Source organism: Ictidomys tridecemlineatus, chromosome 2 (assembly GCF_052094955.1).
Source record: "Ictidomys tridecemlineatus isolate mIctTri1 chromosome 2, mIctTri1.hap1, whole genome shotgun sequence".
Lineage (NCBI taxonomy): Eukaryota > Metazoa > Chordata > Mammalia > Rodentia > Sciuridae > Ictidomys > Ictidomys tridecemlineatus.
In genome coordinates, this window is record NC_135478.1 from 11,562,234 (window position 1) to 11,587,102 (window position 24,869).

At 40.0% G+C, this 24,869-nt stretch overlaps 2 protein-coding genes and 1 pseudogene across 2 annotated transcripts; 1 reads left to right on the top strand and 2 right to left on the bottom strand.

The window, feature by feature from the left end:
* The first annotated feature begins 5,171 nt into the window (after nucleotides 1–5,171).
* Nucleotides 5,172–6,104, top strand: LOC101965520 (putative olfactory receptor 7A2). Its single transcript, XM_078026170.1, has one exon. The coding sequence runs from the start codon at nucleotides 5,172–5,174 to the stop codon at nucleotides 6,102–6,104; it is 933 nt and encodes a 310-aa protein (XP_077882296.1).
* Nucleotides 6,105–15,933: 9,829 nt separating this feature from the next.
* On the bottom strand, nucleotides 15,934–16,881 carry LOC144368031 (olfactory receptor 7A17-like). The gene has a single exon (XM_078026173.1). The coding sequence runs from the start codon at nucleotides 16,879–16,881 to the stop codon at nucleotides 15,934–15,936; it is 948 nt and encodes a 315-aa protein (XP_077882299.1).
* A 6,429-nt stretch (nucleotides 16,882–23,310) lies between these two features.
* LOC144368032 (olfactory receptor 7C1-like) lies at nucleotides 23,311–24,240 on the bottom strand (annotated as a pseudogene).
* Between the last annotated feature and the right edge of the window lie 629 nt (nucleotides 24,241–24,869).

The following is a 24,869-nucleotide window of genomic DNA, read 5'->3' on the forward strand; positions in this document are numbered from 1 at the left end:
ATGATCAAATGGGGGTTATTAGCATGTTCATCTCCTTAAACATTTATTATTTCTTTCTTTGTGTGTGGAGCCCAAATGTCTATTGAGCACTGTGGCAAAGAGTAGGCAGACCCTGTCCTCAGGGTGTTTCCATTCTGTTCCATGTTGAGAGTCTAACTCCTACTGGGCACAACTGTGTAGGTCCCATAACCATCCTGAGCGTGATTTGTATGAATGTAGAATGAGGTTCATGGTGGTACAAAACACAAAGAATGAACTTCTTGTAAAAACTAACAAAGAGAATTCATATAAGTTGCTAACCTCAGGACTACATCCATAAAAATAGCTAACTACCAATTTGAATGATCAAAATATTTATAGAAACAGGACTCAAAGACCACTCTCCACATGGGTTACAAACATGGTATTTTTTAAGTATTGAAAAGTGTTACATATGCAAGGATCATACAAAATAATCCATTTTCTCAAAATATCAGGGGCTGTGTCCCCAACACAAGCTAAGGTTGTGTGGATCCAGAGGACCTGGCCAAGACAGGTTCATCCATCCAAGATGTTGGAGAAGACTTTCAGTCAGGGTTGGGTCAGGTGTTAGGAATTCAGCTCTCTGGAGGTCAGAAGATTCCTCGGAGAAGAAGAAACAGAGTGATTCCCCTGGAATTTAATCTGGTGTCTTGGGAGCAGAAATTAGCAAGAAAAAAAATTGCTTCTAGTGCAAAGCAAAGTCCCAGAGGAACATGATGCCTAATGAGCAGACACACAGAGCTGGAGGTAGCTCCCTGCCCTTCTCCGTTGCTGCCTCAAACTTGAATTGCATGAGACACAGCTTTTTTTACTTAGGAGCCTGGCATCTGGCTCAGGGACTGATGTGTGACCCCTTCCTGCTGGCTAGTTGGACAGCATTGCTTCAGCCTTCATCATCGCACGTCCAGGGAAGAATTTGGTTCCATGAGACCCTTCATTCAGCACCTGCCCAGGTGAGTCTGAGAGCCCAGCAGGTGCTGCAGGAAGGCATCAGAGAGCAGGCTGGAAGCCAAGAACATGGCCCTAAGGTCACTTGGGAGCCAATCCAGCCTCGCCCAGAGCCATAGATGGCTGTGGTTGTTTGCTCAATTATTTGATTATACAGTGATGCATGTATTTACTATGCTAAAAACAGGAGTGAACAGTGAGCTCAGCAATGCCAGGCAGGTCCTCGATGACCATGGGGTGAGGGAAAAAGCAGCCCCATCAGAAGAGGGAGTGGTTTCAGTGTAAGAATAGCGTGTTGAAACAACTGTATGGAAAAGAGAAATGTGCATTATCTGTAGAGGGACCCAAAAGAAAGGAGGCATTTTTTATTTCTGAGATGGAGCAGCATTTTTATCTGCTCATTTTTATTTTTTATGAGGTTGTTTCAGTTCTACATAGCATTAGCATTAATTTGGATGTAATGTTACAAGCTTGAAATACAATTAGCTCCAATTCAGTCCCCAGGAATTCCCTTTTCCCTCCTTCCTTCCTCCACCAGTTCCCTTTCCTCTGCTATTTATTTTTAATTAGAGTTTTGTGGATCTCCATGATGGTGAAACCCTCTGGTACATTCACATACGTATACAGGAAAGTGAGGTCAGATTCAACCAACTTTCCTCCATTTCCCCATCCCTCCTCCCTCCCCCTCAATCCCTTCTTCTGCTCCCTGATTGCTCTTCTATTTTCACACAATGCCCCCCCTTTTTCCTTATTTTTGTCTTGCTTCCACTCTCAATTTTCTTGTTATTATCACGTGCCCATTTTCGACACTTATCAATTTATTACGATGGATGGAATTTTCCAGTTTATTGTTTCTTTATTAACTTTGGGAATTATTATTTTGGCCACCAAAAAGTTTAGATTCTAGTTAGTAAAATATGTGTATCTCATTATTTCTGAGTTTCTTGCCTTATTTCAGATGATTCTGCCCACTCAATAGCTTTATATGTCATTTCCCCAATGTTCCTCTAGAATGTATTGTTTATTTTCATACTGAGTCTTTAAGTTCTTCAGATTTGTTGTGAGAATCAAGCAAGGGGGCCTCCTTCAATATTTCTTGAAGTCAGTCTTTTAAGAACCTTTCAATGTTCCTTCTACTAAACAGAAATACAACCCTGTCTTATTTTCAGTGTCTGTATATACCGAGGCTGAATTCCCGATTCATCTAACAAATAGTACTAACCCGCCGCACAATCTGAGGAAAATCTTTGATTATAATCTTTTAGGTCTAAGTCTCTGCTGATTTAATTACAAATCCATTTGATCACATCAAACTATTGTTATTATATATCTTCTTGCACATACCGCTTGATGCTCCATTGCATTTTATTTAACAGTGTTTTAAAACCCTTCAGTTTAGCCCAGTTTTATTTCCCTGTCATTCTTTTGGTTAGACAACCTTCCTTTATTTAATTTGACTCTAGATAATGTGTGCACATGCCATTGTGAAAACAGGAAGGTGAACCACACAGGTGAAGTCAGCTCTTTGGATCTTGCCTCATGAGGCCAAAGACAGTTGTACCTTGTGTTAAGTGTGTGCTGTGATGGCCTCGGGGATAGGCCACATGCAGGATTTTATTCATTGTGAAAGGACAGTCCTGTCATGGTGTGTGCAGGAGTTTATAGAATATGCTGTCAGGAGTCCTTTTCCTGTTGACTGAGGACTACAACCAGTGAACTAGAGGGTGCCCACTGGGTTTGTCCCCAGAGTTCCAAACAGAAAGCCCAGGAATAACACAGAAAGACACCATGGGAGTCTGTGGAGAGGGGGGCCATCTTCACCACTACCGTCCACAGTCACCAGTTGGTATTTGTCTTTTAGCATCTGGATTATTTCATACAATGGCAAATACCAATTGGTTTTCACTGTGGAATCCAAAGAACGTTAATCTCACAGAAGTGGAGAGAAGAGTGGCAACCAGAGAGTGGGGAGAGGAAGGGGAACAGAAATTGAGAAGAGTTGATAAATGAGCACAAATTCCCAGTTAGGCAGCTGCATCAACTTTGGTAATCATTTTCACAGTAGTGTGTCTGTGCTTAACAAATAGGAATCATATATTTCAGAATCACCAGGAGCAGGAGTTTTGAATATCCTCAGCACAATGCAATGATTAATATTTGGGGTAATGGATATGTTAATTACCCTGATTTGATCATTGCACAATGTATACATGTCCTGAAATCCACATTATACCCTTAAATATGTACCATTATATGTGTCAATTAAAATGAAATGAAATATAAATCCCAATTAGACAAATCCGTTTCAAATGGCACAGGAAAACATCTCTTTATATTTTATATAAAATGTACAAACTTTGTTTTCCTGCTTTGAATTTTTCTTTTTCCTTTCCTCTATATTTGCTTTTTCCCCACGTAGATCAATCTTCAACTATATTGGCACCAAAAATATTATTATTACATTGTTTTTGAGAACTTTGTGTTTCTTAAATTGATTTTAAAAATAAATGACAGCAGAATATATTACAATTCTTATTACACATATACGGCACACTTTTTCATATATCTGGTTGTATATAAAGCATGTTGACCCCAATTTGTGTCTTCATACATGTACTTTGGATAATGATGTCCATCACATCCACCATCCTTGCTAACCCCCTGCCCACTCTCTTTCCCTCCCACCCCTCTGCCCTATCTAGAATTCATCTATTCCTCCCATGCTCCCTCTCGCTACCCAAGATCCTTAGCAGATATAACGACTTGGGATGCAGCCATAGATGAGGAATATTCTTTTTTTCTTACTTTCTCTGCAAGTCCACTCGAGCTTATTAGAGCTTTTCCCCCATTTAAGCCATTTCTTTGGTTTTCTGCTTATTTTGAAGAGTTTTTATATTTCCTGGGTTTTGCTCTTCTTGTTCTGCTGTGCTGGGGATGAAACCCAGGGTCAATCCTCCTTTTCTTCCTCTTTCTTTTTCTTTCTTTTTCCTGTGCTGGGGCTGGAACCCAGGGCCTTGCATATAATATCCAGGTGGGCTATCACAGAGCTACATGCCCAACCTGTCTGATGTTTCCTTGTACTCAGGGCAGAAAATGGCCAAAGCCAAAAAGAACTCCGGGATGACATGTGTATGGAATATTTAATAACAGGAATTTATGGGTACTATTTGTCCAACCTGATAAACATAAGTTAATATCAACAGATTTCCTGGTGTTTACTCCTTCCTAAGAGTGCCCTGGGCATGACAGGAATCCACTCTTAACATTGCCCTAGAAGACCATATCATGTGTGTGTGTGTATGTGTGTGTGTGTGTGTGTGTGTGTGTGTGTGTGTTTAGATTCTAGGCTCAATATATTGCAAAACGTAACCCATAACCCAAATACCAGAAGATAAAACAACAGATGGAAATAACGAAGGGATGAATTTTTATTCAGAAGGCATCCTGGCAACCAACTTAAAATGCAAATGCAATATGTGCCCACAGTCTCCTTGGGGCTGAGCATTCAGCAGCAATGAGGTCACTGTGAGCTTCATTATTCTCCAACATCAGCTCACATTCCTCTCCCCCTTTCTTATTCCACTGGTCACACGGTCCTTGCTGACCCTGGACATCTGAAACAGGCACCTCCCTCGGGGCCTTTACACTAGCTTTCTCCTTTCCAGGTACACACTTCTAAAGATGACTCCGTGGATCCTCCTGACTCTTCCTGGGTCTCTTTTCCAGTGCCAGCCTCTGCCTGTCTTTGCTGAACACGCAGCAGAGAAGAAGACTTTCTCTCCACAATCTCCTTCATATCTGCCCTTTGTTCTTCAGAGAACCTGTTAACTTCCGGCACGCCACAGGATCATTTCTTGACATTTGTGTGTACTCTTCTTCCATCATTAGATAAAGGAACATTTGTCTTTTAGCATTGACCAGTCACTGCCTAGACCATGCCTGGAACATGATGGTCACTAAATGATATGCCTCAAATACATGGGAAAAATTCAAATCCCCAATACTTGGGGGAAAGGCTAAGAGTAAGACAGGTATTCCAGATCAGAGCTGACAGAGGGATCCCTGAAGGAGAGTCACACCAGAACTGAGACATTGGTGTCCTAACTGCATAATAGAAATGACTGCATTCCCATCAGGTTAGCATTGCATAGTTGGGTCATGTCTCTTCTCTCTCTCTCTCTCTCCCCAGTTACATCAAACACATGGGGACAGAAAATGACACAAGAATTTCAGAATTCCTTCTGCTGGGGTTTTCAGAGGACCCAGAACAGCAGCCCCTGATATTTGGGCTTTTTCTGTCCATGTACCTGGTCACTGTGCTGGGGAACCTGCTCATCATCGTGGCTGTCATCTCAGACTCCCACCTGCACATGCCCATGTACTTCTTCCTCTCCAACCTGTCCTTTGTGGACATGTGCTTCACTTCCACCACCGTCCCCAAGATGCTGGTGAACATCCAGACACAGAGCAAGGTCATCGGGTTTAAAAGCTGCATCGCCCAAATGCATTTCTTCCTGCTCTTTTCAGTAGTAGACATTTTTCTGCTGACCATAATGGCTTATGACCGCTTTGTGGCCATCTGTCACCCTCTGCACTACACAGTTATTATGAAGCCCTGGTTCTGTGTGTGGCTGGTTCTGGTGTCCTGGGTTGTGAGTATGTCACATGCATTGTTGCAAAGCTTAATGATGTTGCGACTGTCCTTCTGCACAGATGCGGAAATCCCCCATTTTTTCTGTGAACTTAACCAGGTGGTCCACCGAGCCTGTTCTGACACTTTTCTTAATGATGTGGTGATATACTTTGCAACTGTGCTACTGGCTGGTTGTCCCCTGGCTGGTATCCTTTACTCTTATTCTAAGATAGTGTCCTCCATTCGTGCAATCTCATCAGCTCAGGGCAAGTACAAAGCCTTCTCCACCTGTGCATCGCACCTCTCTGTGGTCTCCTTGTTCTATGGCACAAGCCTAGGTGTGTACCTCAGTTCCGCTGTGACCCAAAACTCACGCTGTACTGCAACAGCCTCAGTGATGTACAGCGTGGTCACCCCCATGCTGAACCCCTTCATCTACAGTCTGAGGAATAAGGACATCAAGAACGCTCTGAGAAGACTCTGTGACAAAGAGAAATTGTGAAAGCATCTTTTGTGCTGAGATTGAAGAAGTGCCCATGATTGCAGGGCTCAGAGCCTCAGAGCCAGAAACCGGGGTCCTACCAGAAGGAGGAAGCAGAACTTGCTCCTTCTACTTTACTGCTGGAGTTTTACTTTCTTTGATTTCAGTTTCTTCATATAATCAATTATGTGTTTCACTAGTTGTACTTTCTGCCCTCAGTGAGATCCAGTCCTCAATGATTTTCTGATTCTTTTTTTGTTTGATTCATTTTTGTTTCCGTTTTTCTCCTCACATACAATATGGATTCCTTGATGTTCAAGACTAGATTGCATGAATGTTTGCATCTGTGATCTGTAGTACAGTTCTTTTTAAGGTGTTTATATTCTGAATGTTAAAATTTGGACAGGGGATTGTTGTATAGAGTCTGAACCAGAAAGTACAAATGGATTAGTTTAAGAAGGGTCTTTGAGGTGGGAAAATATTTCAAACTCATCGACTTTGATTTTGATAGTTGTATCACCACTAAGGAAATGAAGTCAGCCTGCAGAAATATTCCTGAAGTCCCACATTTACTGTGGCATTATTCACAATAGCCAATATATGGATTAACCTAGCTTCCCATTGATGGATGAATGAAAAAAGAAAATATGGTATTTATACACAATAGAATATTATTCAGATATAAAGATGAATGAAATCTCATCATTAGCAGGAACATGGATGGGATTGGACATTGTTACATGAAATAAACCAGAAGACAAATGCTATACATTCTCTATCCTACGTGGAAGCTAAAGAAAAGTTATGGTGAATATATAATAGTGATTCCTGAAATCTGGGAAGGATGGAAGGGAAGGAGGGATGAAGTTATGTAAGGCAATGGTACTCAAACACAGACAGAAGGATTAAGTTCTGATGCCCAGCAGGGGGAGCACAGAGTGCAATATCTTGTTATATACTTTATGAAGATTAGGAGGGTGGAGTTCAAAGACAACAGACATGAAGAAATGATATGGGCAGGGAAATGTTACTTACCCTGACCTGGTCAGTGCACACTAAATGCATGTTTGAAATATCATGCTGGAGCTCATTAAAACATACAATGCTAACACATTAATAAAATGACACTCTGTATCTTCCAGTGCTGTTGAACCACTAGCTTGGTATTATCTCATTGGATGATTCCATTAACACCTTTATGAGGAATCAGGAGCTCATGGTAACTTGGCAACCAGCTCCAGGTCACAGATGAGATGAAGATTCTAAAACCCAAGGCTGTGGCAACCAGGCTGCTCTCTTAGCCTGATAGGAAGCTGCCTGAAGACAAACTTCATGATGATAATCATTAAAGCTCAAAAGAAACAGAGGCCTTCGGATACAAACTCCTGCTTCTGGATTTCTCCCCAAGAAAGAAGTGCTCTGTCTCAGGATGTTGCAGTCTTAGGAATAAAGCAAACACCAAAGTAAGGTTTCTGAAGTTTCCCTTGATAGCTTAAGGTGATTTTTTTTGTACATTCATGAAATTGATCCCCTTTCACATTTATGAGCCACTTGAATTATTTCTTTAAATCACTGATTCACAAACTTATTAGATAATTTTGTGTTTTTAAAATTCTAATTGAAACAATTTGCATATTCCTGTTTGCTATTTTGAATTTATTTTAATATTGTTATATTTGAATTAAGTAGCATTGTGTGTATTTGAGGTTTGCAACATGGTATTATGGGATTTACATAGATAATAAAATGTTACCAAAGCAAGTCAGTTTTCCTTAATATACAATATATTACATATTGTACCCTAATGCTTTGTATCTTAATATTTTCAACACGAACATTTTTTAAAGAGAGAGAGAGGAGAGAGAGAGAGAGAGAGAGAGAGAGAGAGAGAGAGAGAGAGGGAGAGAGAGAGAGAATTCTTTAATGTTTATTTTTCAGTTTTCGGTAGACACAACATCTTTTTATTTTATGTGGTACTGAGGATCGAACCCAGCACCCCGCACATGCCAGGCGAGCACATTACCGCTTGAGCCACATCCCCAGTCCCCACAATATGAACATTTTTTAAAAAATATTTTAAAAAATATCTTAATCACACAAAAGTATGGGATATGGTATTATGATTCGATAATATATACTGTATATTGATCAAACCAGGATAGTTAACATTCATATTTATTTAAACAAGTTTAAAAATTTGTTTGATTAAATTAATTCTACATAGTTATGGGAAGTAGTATATGTTTCAATACATGTAAATAATAAATGTGAATCAAATGATCCCATTTCCATTCTTCTGCTTGTTTGGAAAATTTGAGCTCCTCTTTTCTCATTGTTCACATCTACAGTGGGTAATTCTCTAGGATAATCACCCTTTCAGACTGTAGAAAAATAGAACTTATTCCTTTGTCTCTACATGTCTGGGTGCTGGCTCTCTATCCTCCCAGTGAAACATTTCACAGCTTCTGGCAATCACTAGTACATATTCTAATTACCTTTTAAAACACTACAAATGAGAGGCAAGATGTGGAATTTGTCTGTCTGCATGCACCTTATTTCATGAAAAATAATGTCCTGGGAATGTGCATGACTTCAGAGCATTTGAGACCATTGAACACGTTCTCAGTTCTACTCCTATATTTCTTCCACTTCTTGCAAAATGTGCATCCTCTTGGGCTCTGTATTCCAAATTCAATGAGGGGAGGGGGGATAGTAGAGGATAGGAAAAGTAGCAAAATACAACAGTTACTAATATGGCATTACGTAGAAATGTGGATGTGTAACCGATGTGATTCTGCAATCTGTATTTGGGGTAAAAATGGGAGTTCATAACCCACTTGAATCTAATGTATGAAATATGATATGTCAAGAGCTTTGTAATGTTTTGAACAACCAATAAAAAATAAATGACCAAAGGAAAATCAGTAGATAAGAAGACTAGGGAAAGAAAGGAGGGGAGGAAAAAGAGGGTAGGGACTGAAACCAAATCCCATGCATGTTTGATTTTGTCAAAATGAACCAATGACAATGTGTAACTACAATGCTTTAATAAAAATAAATAAATAAAATGAGAAAAAAATCCAAATTCAATTGATTATGGTTATTCATGTTAACAAATCAAACTTTATTTCAACAAATCCTCATCCAAGCACCATTCATTTCAAAATCCTTCTCTTCTTCATGAATTTTTGATGTTCATAATATAATACTTTTTAATTTGATTGAAGATTTTGTAGTAATTCTGCTTTGTTAAGATGTCTATTCAAATTTAGGCTAATTTTACCATGTTTTGAAAATAATGTTTCGTGGTCCATAATAAAAATCAAGCCAAAATTTGCCCTTTTACTTCCTCTAACATAAAATAATCTTGCCCAGTTTTTCTCGGTGAAAATAGAGCTAAGTTGCCTTTCCAATTTCTGTCTAATCTTGGCCTTTTCCTCAATACCAGAACATGGATTTTGTTAGAGCTGTCAATACATTCTGTCAAACACTTCAATTATAAGGGCTGCTGTGTGTGTATGATTCTTTCCCTTTATTAACAACTGACATAAATCAGCATTAAAAGAACAGTATTTTGCTACCTTCCCTTTGTTGAGATAGAAAACCCAATGTGTGTTTTGTTTGGGGGCAGGAAGTTCTATCAAGAGCAATTTACATAAGAGAAATAGTATCTAAGTTGAAAAGCAAGAAGTCAAATCACCCATCAGCAGATGACATAGGGTTTTAAAGTTCATTTTTGTTGGACCCATAATTGTATATCTTTATGGGATACAGTAATTTTAAAGGAATATATCAATAATCAAATCAGGGTTATTGGCATTCCCATCTCCTGAAACAGGTGTTGTTTCTTTACGTGTGGAACCTGAATGTCTATTGAGCACCTGCTATTTCCAGGCATGTGGTCTCTGCCAATTGTGTCCACAAAAAACCAAATGATCATCAGAGGCTATAAAAATAATTAAACCTTCACAAATTGTAAAACCAGGAAGAAATGGATAAATTCCTGGACTTGTACAACCTAGAGATATATGCCACCTACAGATATTGAACCATCATTAATAGAAAACCTGTACAGATCACTAATGAGTGAAATTTTTGAATCTGTAGTACAAAGTTTCCTGCAGGTGGGGGCCTTCAGTGTTGCACCCCAAGTGTCAACCTGTATGATCACAATTTGCTGACTCCCAGGAGCAGGGCATTTCTGGACTCACTGAATGCTCCAAGAGACTTACCCCTGCCCTGGTATCATAAGGAGCTTAGAAAATGTGGAACATATTCTCAATAGCTGATGTGGAATTGATATGGATTTGATATGGAGATGATCTTGTTGTACCAGGTAACTGGCTGTGAGCTCTAAAACACAGCTTGCTTCTCATATCAGCTTCATACAGTAGGTGGGATCTTCAGGTACTTGTAAGCTACTATATGCAGATACTCAGGTACCAAATCCAACATTTGATACCTAAGGTTAGAACTGAGGTGGATGGAGGGTTCAGAAAACCTCAATACACCTACACTGGATTTTTACAGCTGTAATACTCCAAAATGAGACCATTTACAATGACCCACAACATCAGTATTAAGTAGGAGCTAGTTACAAATGCAGAATCTCTGGAGACTCTGAACCTATGGAATCATAATCTGTATCTGTGCAATGTTCCCAAGGGATCCATAGACTCCATTGAGGTGACGATGTTCTGGTTTAGAGCAGGGTTTCACAATGTCACACTGCTGATGTTTCTGTAGATAACTCTGTGCTGAGGGCTAGTGCAGCAAAATCCCTGGCCTTAATCCATTAGAAGCACCACCCACTTGGGATAAACAGAATTCTCCAGTTATTGCCTAGTGTCTATTAGAGACAAAATTGTCCCTGGGTGAGGTCACCTGCATAGAATAAGCAACATCTTGATGGGGTTCCAAGGAAAGCCATTGCAGTTTATCTGGTGTATAACTTTATTTGATTAATTATCCTTCTGAGATCCACATCTGCAAAATGAAGAATGAGGTCATCACAGTATTGACCACTCAGAATGGGCTTTAATCCTTTGATTTCCATTTTTGTTTTAAGAGATGGCACTTGCCATTTTGCCCAGGCTGGTCCTGAATCCTGGGCTCAAGTGGATCCTCCAGCTTCAGCTTCTTAAGTAGCTCAGACAACAGGTGCATGTGTGTGGAGGTTTTCACAAAATGTGAAAAACAAATGAGAATATATGTAAGGTACTAATCTCAGGGCAACATGCATAAAAAGATCCGAATGTATTACTTAAAATTGCTAAATATTTTCTAAATTAAGGAGTAAATAATGGTTCTTTACATTGTAAGTATGCATTTTCTAAATGTTTGGGGGGGAAGGGTCATGAATGTGTAGGGGTAGTCTTAAAATCAAAGAGTCATAGTTAACTCTTTTTTTGAAGAGCAAATAGCAATTTCCTGGCATTATCAGGACTGTGTCCCCAACACATACAGGGCTCTGGGGATCCAAGAGGCCTCATTAAAGCAGGTTCCTCAGCGTCAGGCTTGGAAGAAAACTTTAAATCAGGGCTGGGATTAGGTGTTAGGAGGTTAGAGCTCTGGAAGTCAGAAAAGCTAATGGAGAAGAAGTAAATAATAGATTCCCCTGGATTTTCACCTGGTCTCTTGGGATCAGAGAATCTGCAGGGGAGAGAAATCTTTTTTTGCATAGAACAAAGTCCCACAGAGGAATGAGGTGCCCCTGGGTTGGAGTTGCAATAGAAAAGTCTAATGAGAAGTCTCAGGAGCTGTGTATATCTCCTCTGTTGTTCTCTCTCAGAATACTTGACCTTGGGCAGGGCAGGATGTGATTGTTCTTTCTGAGGTCTAAAGTCTGGCTCTGAGACCAATGCTTGATTCATTCCTCCTATCTTGTCTGGGTCTCCAATCTTCATCTGCAAGTGTTCAGAGAGGAATCCGGATTTCCACACAGAGCCCTTGTGCTCAGAGTGTTCATCTGGGTCAGTAAGAGATGCAGCCAGTCTGGCAGGAGAGGTTCAGAGAATGGATGCCAAGGGTGCTCATCTGAGGTCCTCTGAGCCAAACCTGCCTCATCCTGAACCAAGACAGAGCAGTCGTCAGGACTGCTTGCCCACTTGATTTATTGAGTTAATTAATGTATATATTTATGATGCTAAGAGGGAAGTGTCAGTTGAACTCAGTATTGCAGGGTCATCACTGGCAATGAAGGTAATCAAAGCACAATCTGAAGAGGGCATGGGAGGGGTACTGTCATTTCAGTAAAAGTAGATACATTTTTTCCTGAGGATCTTTGCAATTAAGGGGAATAGAGAAATGGGGCCTTTGCTATGGATGGAAACATTTAAATGAGGGCATTTTGATTTTATTTCTAAGATGGAGCATATATGAGTATACTTCATATATGAGTATACTGATAAGATTAGACCAATGGATGACTTGCGAATCTTACCTGGAAACAACAGTCATGTGTCAATCATATTGCAGTATCTTCTTTCATGTTCACATTTAAAAAGTTATTTTGTAGGAGAAAAGGACCACACTCACTAGTTTTGATTGCAAGTATTTCCCAAAGCATGATGTTAAATATGTCTTGAGTTTGTTAGTTGTTTTTTTTTTTCTGTATTTGAAAATTTCTGTGGGAAATCTTTGTTTGATGTGGAAGGTACAAAAAGGTTTCATTCCTGTTTTTTTTTTTAATTGTACTCATTCAAACTTAAGGATAGGAGTTTTCACCAACTTAGGGTTTTCCACTTTGTTCCACAATGTAGTAAAATTGTACTTGGAGGGAATGTGTGAAACTTTACAGATTCTTTGTTGTCACACACTCGCTCAACTCCTGCACTTTTCCTACCAATGAATAATCAGCCCTCTACACACATCATGCACCCTGCTTGTGTTTAGGGCAGCCTGCTTCTCTACTGTGCATCTGTCTTGCTGCCTTGTTCAGTGGTACCTTAAGGAAGTTTCTCCCATCAAGTGCAATGCAATTTATTTAATAGACTGCGTACAATGTCATGGTACACTGCAACATTTATTCTTTCGATGACATTTGGTATTTTTCCTCATTAAATTGATACGATATAATGATTTATACAAAGATATTTGGAGATTGTTTATTTAAAACTGTGGCTCTCAATAAGATATACTTTGCCCCCCAGGGGACATTGAGAACTAGCTGGAGATGATTTTGACTGACACTGGGAAGGGTGAGTGGACCTGAATGTTCTGTTAAACATCCTACAGGGCACAGGACAGACATGACCACCATTGATGATCTCACCCAGAATGTCCATATTCCCTTAACTTAGAAAATTTGAGTTGAAAATTATCTGAAATTTTCATACATATAGTCGTCTGTAGATATTGTCCCAAATTAATATAACACTTCTATTTCTGCTCCTGTTTAAAGCTTGGACCCCAAAATGTGACAGGTTAAAATTTCCCCACATAGATAGGTTTGAGAAGGGTTTACTACTACTACTTTCTTCAATTATTAGTAAGTTTGAACAAATATTCTTAATGCCAATCACCATTTCAATTTTCCTGTTATCAATCTGTGCCTGCTTTTCTACATTTCTCAGCATTTCAGGTATTTTTATAGGTTATTTTATTCAATTCATTTTTGAAGAATACTTTTTGTCCATAAAAAGTTTTAAATTGCATTTCAATGTTTTTTCATGTCTGAGTTTCTTGCCTATTCAAATTGATTTTGCTCATCTATGAGCTTTTCATGATGGTTTCTTGTTGTTCCAAGGAAACATATTATTTATTTTCTTACTCAATCTTTCTCTGATTTTTTAAAAGGAAAGCATGACATTGGGACCACCCTCATTCTCCTCTGTGTAGGCAGTCATTTATGTCAGCCTTTATGGGACTATTGAAGCTTTTCCAGCTCAAGTGAAATACAATCTTTTCAAGTATACTGAGACACAATTTCTGACTCACTAACAAATAATAACATTTGTATGTTCTAGAACATTCTAGTAACATTATTTTATTTTACTTCTAAATATTTAACTATTTTAATTAGGAGTCCACACTGATATCATTATAGAATTCCTATGATATGTCTGTTTCAGTTCATGGTCAATGCTTCATTCAATGTTTTGTTTAATAGAGTTTTTTTTAAAAACCGTTCTATTTAACCTGTTTCTGTTTCTTGCCTTTCTTTTTGTTTTAATACTTTCCTTTCCTTTAAATGTATTTTTACACAATGCAATCTGGTTCTTATACTTCTCTGAGAATACAATGCTGAATAAATATGGTGAAATCTACTGCTCATTTGTAACCTGAATTTTTCTTCTCATGCCTAATAGGGTTTTCTTGAAATCCAGTACTATAACTTACCTGTGTTTGCCACTGCAACGTCTAGCACAGTTCTTTAAGAGGCTGTGTAAATCAGGACACTCTCTGAGGTCTGATGTTAAGTGGTTTCTAGAGAAGTGTTATAATAGAAGTAGCTGAAGCTCAAATAAAATAGAAAACTTCCTATATAAACTCCGTCAGTTATTCTCCCCAAAAAAGAAAAGCTCTGTAACCAGAGGTTGTAATCACAGAAATAAACTCCAAAGTAAGAATTCTTAAGAGTCCCTTAATGTTTTAATGTAAATTTCTTGGTATAGTCATGAAAATGAGCACCTTTTTTGCATTTATAAGTTAACTGTATTTATCATTCTAAATCACAGGTTCATATATTTCAACCATTTTTTAAAAGTTTTTTTTTCTATAAATTCTAGTTTGTTTCAAATAATTTGTTTATGTCTAATTTGCTATTTTGGATTTAACTTAATTATAAAAATGGTTACTAAAATGTTGGTTTCTGTAATATGCAATATATTATACATTTCCCCTAGATTTTCATTTTTTTTGTCTTAACAATATTTATGTGGTGTGGTGTGACAAGCTGATGCGTGTGTAGGGCTCATAATGACCAAAGCAGGCCTGCTAGGGCAGGGGGGGTCTTGCTTTCAGTGCATTAGCTTCACAATGACTTTTCTACAGTTTCTTCCATATTTAAGCCATTTTGTGTTTGCTTTGGCTTCATCAGATAATCCAGGGTAATGTCCCTATGTGGAGTTAGTCGGTTAGAAACTTTCCATGTGGATTTCACTTGGAGATATGTATTAGCTAATAATATCTCTCTCTCTCTCTCTCTCTCTCTCTCTCTCTCTCTCTCTCTCTCTCTCTCTCTCTCTCTCCTCTCTCCAGTGTTAAAGTCCACATCATCAGAAAGGGCAGTTGAGATGGTGATGTCTGCAGGCAGGCAATCCACAAGGGCAAAACTGTGGGATTTCTTGGGATTTCTTCTAGAGGGCTGGGGTCATAGCCCAGGGGTAGAGCGCTGGCCTAGCATGCATGAGGCATGGTTTGATTCTCAGCACCGCATATAAATAACAAAAATAAAGGTCCATTGAGAACTACATAATATTTTTTTTTAAAAAATTACACAAGAGGCCTTGGTTGTCCAGTGCGATTTCTTTGTGGAAGGAGTACAAGGATACATTATGGCTTCTAATGTCAACAAGAAAAAAATAACTTGTGATTTATATCATTTGAAGAGAAATTAATATCCAGAAATCCATGCTGATTCCTGAGATAAATGGGAATTACCATATTTCCAATCCAGTTTTGAAGATAACTTTGAGGAAATACAGAAATGATAGAGGAGATGTCAGAGAGGTTTAGATGACAGAGACAGCACAAAGCTTAGCAAGGGGAATTAAATAACTTGTAGAGAAGTTGAAATCAAGGAAACAAGAACTCTAGAAAATAAATAGAAGGGCACTTCTACAAAGTTGGATCAAAATCATTTAATTTCTGGCTTTGAGCTTTCAAGTCCTGCAATCAATAGGAATTTTTAAGATGCAAGAGTTTTTAGAGTTTCTCTCTCAAAGAGTGTTTTCAGAGCGCTCTTGATGTCTTTATTCCTCAGACTGTAGATGAAGGGGTTCAGCATGGGGGTGACCACACTGTACATCACAGAGGCTGTTGCACTAGAGTGTGCATTCTGGGTCACAGCAGAACTGAGGTACACTCCTAGGAGTGTGCAAAAAAATAAGGAGACCACGGAGAGGTGAGATGCACAGGTGGAGAAGGCTTTGTACCTGCCTTGAGCTGATGAGATTGCACGGATGGAGGACACTATCTTAGCATAAGAGGAAAGGATACCAGCAAGAGATCCACCACCCAGCACCCCAGCTACAAAATAGAGCATCATATTATTTAAGAAAGTGTCAGAACAGGCAAGGTGAACCAACTGATTAGGTTCACAGAAAAAGTGGGGGATTTCCACGTCTGTGTAGAAGGACAGTCGCAACACCATTAAGCTCTGTAGTAAAGAATTCAGGGCACTTGTGACCCAGGATGCCAGAATCAGCAACACACAGAACTGGGGCTTCATGAAGAACATGTAGTGCAGGGGGTGACAGATGGCCACATACCAGTCATAGGCCATCACAGTCAAAAGGAAGACGTCCAACCCTACAAGTAATGTGAAAAAATAAATTTGTATGATGCAGCCTTCATACGTTATGGCCTTTCTCTGTGTCTGGATGTTCACCAGCATCTTGGGGATGGTGGTGGAGGTGAAGCAGATGTCCACAAAGGACAGGTTGGAGAGGAAGAAGTACATGGGTGTGTGCAGGTGGGAGTCTGAGATGGTGGCCAGGATGATGAGCAGGTTTCCCAGCACAGTGACCAGGTACATGGACAGGAAAAGGCCAAAGATGAGGGGCTTCAGTTCTGGTTCCTCTGAAAATCCCAGAAGAAGGAATTCCAAAATCTGTGTGTCGTTTTGTGGTTCCATGTGCTATAGGTGAGCACTAGAAAGAGAAAAATACAACTATTTTTTTGTATCAGATCTTTTTAGAACATCTTCTGTGCCATCTCTGATTAGGAGTTCCTATTCCTCTCTGCCTTGTCCTCAATATATTGCATATTCTACAGTTTTCAGGAGCAATTCTTTCATGCTTCTGAGGAATGTAAACTGCGTTAAAATGATGTTCCTGGAACTGTCTAGGTAGTGATACCTTCAGTATAAAATCACTTACAATCCAATCCTGAAGAAGAAATATTAATAGGTTAATTAGTTCAAATAACAGAGCTAGAATGAGATTTTTCTAATGTTTACACCATAATGAAAGGGTACATGTTTAGAGAAAGAGACTTTTAAACATTATAGAATGTATCCATACATTGAAACAGCTCATGGCATCTCATAAACATGTATGAGTTAAAAACAAAAGAAGCAGTGATTGTTCAACACATACAGTGCAAGTTGCACTGGATCAAACATGACAGGTGATAGGGAGAGTAGGTGGAAGGGTTACTTTTTACAGGGGTGCATGAAATACAGGTAAAGAAGTTGGCACTTGAAGAGACTTCAAGGAGGAGGGCACCCATGTGTTTGTCTGCAGAAACCTGTGCTTGCCTGCAAGAGCCAAGCTGGAGGTGTGAACAGAGCCGCAGCCCTGAGGATGGGGCTCGCTGCATACACCCCAGTTCCAAAAGGAGCCATAGAGGCACCCAGGATAGCAAGAGGGAGGTGGAGAGATTGTGACTGAATGTTGAGGAAGGAGCTGGCCTCCTGGCTGCTTCTGCAGAGGTATTAAGTTTCTCAATAAGCAGAGGGTCTTTGGACCAAACGTTCTCTGTTTTGCTTTGTTTTAAGCAGCTTTGTTGAGGTGCAGTTGACATATGAAGAACTGCAAGTGTGCAGTGTGCATGGTTGGATGTATTTAGATATATGCAAACCCTAGTGACCTCATCACGCATCCCATGTTTTAGACACAACTACTGATTCCCAGAGTGTCCTTGTGTCGCTTCTGGTTTTTATTTCGTTTTTCCTGGGCTAAGAGCATTTAACATAAGACTTACCCTAACAGTAATTTCATACTTGCACAATATCATACAGTTAGTGTTTGACAGTAAGTCACAGAGCAAGCATCTAGAAACCCATCATCATATATAAGTCTAACTTTATAACCATTAAAATAACTCATGGGTCCCTCCTCCACTACCCCATCACCACCATCGTGTTCTGGGATCCAAGAGTCTGACTATTTTAGTTATTTAAGTGCAATTTTGCATTATTTTGATTTTCTTTTAAAGTTTATTCAAAGCCAACTGTTCTTTTGTTGGTGCTGGGGATTGAACCCAGGGCCTTGTGCATGTGAGGTAAGCACTCTACCAACTGAGCCATAACCTCAGCCCCCATTATTTTGATTTCAAAAGCATCTGGTTAATCCAATTGAATCCCTCCTGAGTTCTCTCTGTGGGTTAGGATCAGTTGTCTGTACTGTGAGAGTCACAATTTGGACAGAGAAGGGCTCTGTAAGAAAAGATCCTTCCAGGTCAATATTCCTGATAAACATAGATGCCAAAATGCTCCTCAAATTCATAGTAATACCAAATTCAATAGCAGTTAGAAGCATGATTCTCTCCCCCTGCTTCCTTCCTTTACTAAACTTTGTGAGATGTATTTATAGTTTTTTAATGTGTCTTGTGTTGAATTCACTGGTATATTCATGTATGTACACAGGAAAGTTTGGGAGAGGGAGGAGGGAAGTGCTCGGAACTGAATTAGAGCAAATTAAATTCCTTGCTTTGGTGCTTATGTCAAAATGTATCCCACTGTTGTATGTAACAGAAATGAATCAATAAGAAATTTTAAAAAAAGAAATGTTATTCCTACTTTTGAACATAAGAGTTCAAGTGCAGCTGCTCTGAGGACTGCTTACTCTGTAGCAATCTATAGAATCGTGCATCTGTCACAACAACCTATCCTCTTCCACATAGGATTTATCCCCAAGGGTGTTATAACATAGGTGCATTTATTTCATTGTTGTCTGCAGCATTTGGCAGTAAAATGTAATTGAGCAGAGATCTTACCTGCTTTGTTCACATTTTTGTGTTTTCATGAAGGTGGGTATTTATATAGAAAAATATGTAAGAATTTAAGAGTTTGTACAATAAACAGAAGGATCGGGCTAGTAAAATGCACTTAAAACAACTGCATGAAATAAAATTCAGCAATAACCTAAAATAAATTCTCATCAAAACGATTAAAATAGCCATCGTTTGACCACATCAACCTGGATCTCTAAGTCAAGATTTAATTAATAAAGATGTAGAAATAAGATAATAAAAATAGATCTTTTAGGAGCAAGGAAGAAACAATATCTAAGGTTATCATCTCATCTTACATATAAATGATGTGAAATGTGCTTGTGACACAGAACACAGTGGCAATAGGAAAGAAATTAATCACAGTGATTGAAATATCACCATTGCTCCCTCCCTTCATGAGTTCTTACCCTCTGGGTGAGCTGGACTCATTCCATGCATGATCTTCCTTATTTCTCACAAGAACCTCAAGAAACCAATTTTTATGCTTTTTTTTTTTTGGAAAAAGGGAATCCCCCAATACACTGATATTTGTATGTATAAAGGCATGCTTATTTTAAAAAGATGTAGGCAATCCTTAGTTAAGTGCAAAATAATATGTTCCACAAGACGTTAGGAGATGGTGGTTATTTATAAAAGACAAGCAGTCATAAAAGGCAAAACTTTCATATTAAGGAAAAGCTGATATGAAATCAGAAGGCAACAGGTATACATGGTACTTTACAGATATCAGGATGCAAAAGAACTCTCTGAACTTAAAGGTGACTGGATGACAAGGACTCAAGGTGACTGACAGATTTGGTCACACAAGATTCATGAAGTCCCACATACCTTCCTTCCAAAACACATCTTGTACCTGTACAAGAGAACCAGATGGCAAGCAGAAAATTCAGTGGGAAAAAGCTTCCAGTACTTCCTTTGAGATTTAAAAGATAAAAACAGACCCCATGAAAACATAGAGCTTACATGAACAAAATTTGGAATCACGAAGAGAAGGAAAAAACTAACAAATTTCAAAATATATTCAGCATCAACAGTAGAGAAAGAATTTCACTTTGTAGCCCTTAGTTGTCTCTTTACCTACCAAACAAAATTTGTTTTTCATGAGAAAAACATGCATGAGAGAAGGTATTCTGAAGTGTCTCATGAACTTTTACTACAAAGAAGTTTTTTTATGCAGAGTATTATTCTGGTCTTTCATAATGAAGAGAAAAACAGGCTTAAATAGACTTCATGATAAAACTACAGAGGAAAAGACCCTAGCTTCATGAATACCCCGCCATGCCTAGTACACAATTTTACTACTCCTGAATGGTGAACCTCCTTGGATATTTCCTAATAATACCATGCACCACTTCCTCATTCAGACCCATCCAACTGCAGTTCTATTTCTGTCAGCAATGATCTACACATTGCCAAGTCTCAGAAATACACCCTTTAAAACACTTCCAGTAAATTGCAGATGAGTTAGTCGGAGATGAAAGCACACAGTGACTTTCAGCTCTGGACTGGGCTGGCTCAGTTCTCAGGTGGCCTCGGCCTCCTTCTCTTCTTGCTGAACCTTTTTACAGTACCTGCTGGGCTCTCAGACTCACCTGGATGTTGTCTCTGAAAAGCAGCCTCCCAGTAAAAGTCTGGATTCCTCCCTGGCTGGTTGATGACGGAGAGTGAAATCCTGTGCCCATGTGAGATGATATGAAGGAGGGAAGCATTGGAGCCTAGCCTGACTCAGGATTCAAAAGAAATGACCATGTCTTGTTCGATCCAAGGTTGTATCCTCTGATTGACATCAGAGTGTCTATTATACCTCCCTGCTGTGTCTGCTCATTAGGTACATTTCCTCTAGTTACCTCAGTCCCTGATCACTTGATGTCCCTATGGGACACTGGTCAGAGCAGAAAGGAACTTTTTCCTGCTCTTTTTAAGTCCCAAGACATCTGGTGAGAAATCAGGTGGATCCAGTCTCTGATGCTCCTTCTCCATGAAGTCTCCTGCCCTCTAGAAGTCTAGCCTCCCTAGAACTTTTGATGTATTAAGTCTGAGGTACCCGACTGTTAGTCTTTGGGAACCCAAAGCACTGGCTTGTAGAGGGAACACATCTATTATTATCTTCAGAAAATGGCTATTTCCCCTCCATCAAAAGAGAGGACTACATTCATTTTTTAATAATACCATGGGAAGTTACCCTTTGCTTCATGAGGTTTTTTACAGAACATGTAAGGATGGTCATGCTTGGAACATAAGTTAAGAAACATCTGGGCTGGGGTTGTGGCTCAGCAGTAGAGCACTCACCTAGCACATGCAAGGTGCTAGGTTCGATCCTCAGTGCCACATAAGAATAAATAAATAAAATAAAGATATTGTGTCCAACTACAACTAAGAAAAAAATTTTAAAAAAACAAGAAATGTGAATTAATGAAACAATTAATGAAACACTTGATAATTATAAAGGGTATATATAGATGTAGTTACGGTGATTCCATTATTGAGCACCGAGGCTGTGGTCCAGCATCAGAGTGGAGCACAGGCATTCTGAAGCCTTCTCCATCATGAAGGCCTCCACCCACCTCAGTTCTGATCTTAGGTGGTCAGATGTGGACTCAGTAGCTCATCTTCTGCCTAGACAAGTTGACACTTGCCCTTGTTTACATCCTTTATGACAGGAAATCAAACTTATACACTTTGGCTCCTTATATACTTGGTAGATTCCTCCTTCTTCAGTTTCTGTGTGAACTAAGTTGTAGGTTAAATCTCACAGGAAATGACCTGCTCAGAGCAGATGCTCCACAGACAGCTGCCATGGTGACCACCACCTTGCTCCTCATTGGCTCAGGTCACTGTGACATCACAAGGGTTTCCTGGCACAGGAAGTGAGTCCAATATTGAGCTGTTCTTGGGAGACAGGGAGGGTGGTGGAGCCAGGACCCAGACAGGCAGCTCAGAGCCTGAGTCCACCTCCCTGTGCTGTGCTGGACTAATGGATGCTATCTCTGATCCACTCATGGTGGCTTTAAGTAGCCACAATCAGGATTTTGGACTCTTAATCTGTTTTAGTATGGTCAGCTCTTGAGAATATCTATGAAGATGATGTTTCTTGGTTCATCAAGTTATTCATTACATTTTCATCTGATGGTGTGGATGACTGGGAGCTGTGGGTTACTCTTTCCTGCTCTGCTTTATGTCACATATCGCTAGCCTGGGAAAAGATGAACAACCAGAATGCAAAGTAGGATTTCTACTGAATGTCTATTACCTTCACATCATCTTAAAATCCAAACCTGGTAAGTTAGGGATGGTTGGGATGGCTTACTTTTGAGCTCTAATAATTTTCATGATCCAAATTGTGATCTACAGAAAGGAAAGGGAACTTTTGAAAAGAGACACATTGAACTTCATTAAGACTGTGTAAGATTGCTGGCACGGTGGCTTGAGCCAGTAATCCTGCTGGCACGGGAGGCTGAGGCAGGGTGATCTCAAGTTCAAAGCCAGCCCCTGCAACTTAGTGAGGCCCTAGCAACTTAGCTGTCGGAAGCTGTGTGTGAATCATGGGTCTGTTTGAGCCATAATCAGGCAGGGAGGCCTTTTCTGGGAGTTCCTGGGAGAAATTCCCCAGTTTGAGAAAGGCCAGATCATGCTGGCACCCTGCCTTAGCTCACAGCCCCAGGTTCAAACACAGCCACGGAAAGACGGGCATATCCTGCCAAGCACCAAACTACCTGCTTTCCCCACTCTTATCCTGTTTTCCAAAAGAAGCTTTTCACTGAATCCCTTTGGTATATATTGCTATAAATAAAGCATGCATGGGCTTTTCTCTTTGTTAGGATCAAACCCAACAGGTCTGTCCAACCCCGTCAATGCCCCCACTTTTGAATATGTAATTCTTGTCTTTGTTTTTTGGTATTACTTTTCCAGCTTTTATTTCCAGCTGGCCCACACTTGTGACAGATATCTACTCCTTCCCTACACAGAATATGGGCAGAATCTTGTTACAAAACAAAAGAAAATAAAAAGGGCTGTGGATGTGGCACCCCTGGATTTAATTCCTGGTAGACCCAATGAATACAGTGTAAAAGGAAGACATTGGTTAGAACCACAGATATACATCCAACAAAGAATTTAATTTTTCCTACAAATTGAAAAGAAATAAATACAAAATGGCAATGGATTAAAGACACCCTTTGTAAGAGAATCTTTATAAATTATCAATAAGCACAATTAAGCAAAGCATCTATTTTAGTTGAGTCAGGGTGATTCGGTGTCCAAACTATGAAGCACCTGTTCCATCATCCTTGGTGATAATTGCCCAGGCACAGGGTCAGTATCACTGTCATCATGAGGTCAGCAGTCTGCACAGACATGTCCCCAGGGCCCTCTTCATGTCCCTGTTCCTTAGGCTGTATATGAAGGGGTTCACCATGGGGGTGACCAGGGTGTACAAGGTGGAGGTCAACACCCCTGTCCAGGAGGCACATGTCCCTGTGGAGCTGAGGTAGACCCCCAGGCAGGTTCCATAGAACAGGGAGACAACTGAGAGGTGAGAACCACAGGTGGAAAAGGCCTTGCACTTCCCTCCTGCTGTGGAGATCCGCAGGACAGAAGCCACAATTTTAGAATAGGGAAAAAATCCCATCAAGAGGGGAAAAACCATGATGCCTGTCGCTATGTACAATATGACGCTACTGAAGAAGGTATGAGCAGGCGAGCTTGAGGACCTCAGGGAATTCACAGAAATAGTGTGGGATACCCACGTCTGTGCAGAAGGAGAGCCTCAGTCCACTCACACTCTCAGGAAGGGCTCCCAGCATACTGACGAGCCAGCTCAGGAGAAGAACTGAGCACAGAGGTTGGGGCTCCTGAGGCCCGTGTAGTGCAGGGGCCAGCAGATGGCCACGAAGTGGTCCTAGGCCATCACAGTAAGAAGTTTGTTGTCCAGCTGTCCAAAAACAGTGAAGAAGCTCATCTGGGTGATGCAGCCTGCATAGGTAATGGCCTTGCTCTGTGTCTGGATGTTCACCAGCATCTTGGGGACAGTGGTGGAGGTGAAGCAGATGTCCACAAAGGACAGGTTGGCGAGGAGGAAGTACATGGGCGTGTGCAGGTGGGGGTCTGAGATGATGGCCAGGATGATGAGCAGGTGGCCAAAGATGGTCATCAGATACAAGGACAGGAACAGCCCAGAGAGAACAGACTGAATCCCTGGCTTCTCAGAAAGTCCCCGGAGGAGAAATCCTGGAGTCCCCGTGTGGTTTTCTGGTTCCATGTAAAGCAAAGCTCCCCAGGGGAGAAGCGGCAGTCGGGGAACTGAGGAGTCTGCAGCCATCTCCAGAATCTGGCTGCCTGCAGCTTGGATTCAGTGCTCTGAGGAGAGGAGGCATCAGCTTGTTGGTTCCTTCTCTAGTGATGGCCAAATTGTGGCTTCTTAATGCAACCAAATTCCTCTTTGTAGCCCCACTGTCTAGAGAACCCAGACACAAAATCTAAGTTGGTATCCAAACATGAATTTTAACAGAAGAAAAAAGGAAAAAAAATATATATATATATATAAATATGTACAGTTGAAGCAGATATCAATGAAATAGAGACTAGGAAAACAATAAAAAAGATCAACAAAACTAACTCATTTTTTTCTCTGAACAAAATCACTTTCAACTAAAAAATCTAAAAGACCAAATTAAGCGAAATCAAATGAAAGTGGAAAAATGACAGCTGTCACCATAGCAACACAAAGAATCAAAAAACTACCATAAAAATAAGCCAATATATGGGAACACTGAGAGAAAAATAATCTCTGGAAACAGAAAAGATATCATGACTGAATCAGGAACAAATGGAAAATCTGAACATGCTGATAGGAGTGGAGAGAATGAATCAGCAGTAAGAAGTCTTCCA

Coding starts and splice junctions, on each gene's coding strand:
- LOC101965520 (XM_078026170.1), top strand. CDS start 5,172: ATGGGGACAGAAAATGACACAAGAATTTCAGAATTCCTTCTGCTGGGG.
- LOC144368031 (XM_078026173.1), bottom strand. CDS start 16,881: ATGGAACCACAAAACGACACACAGATTTTGGAATTCCTTCTTCTGGGA.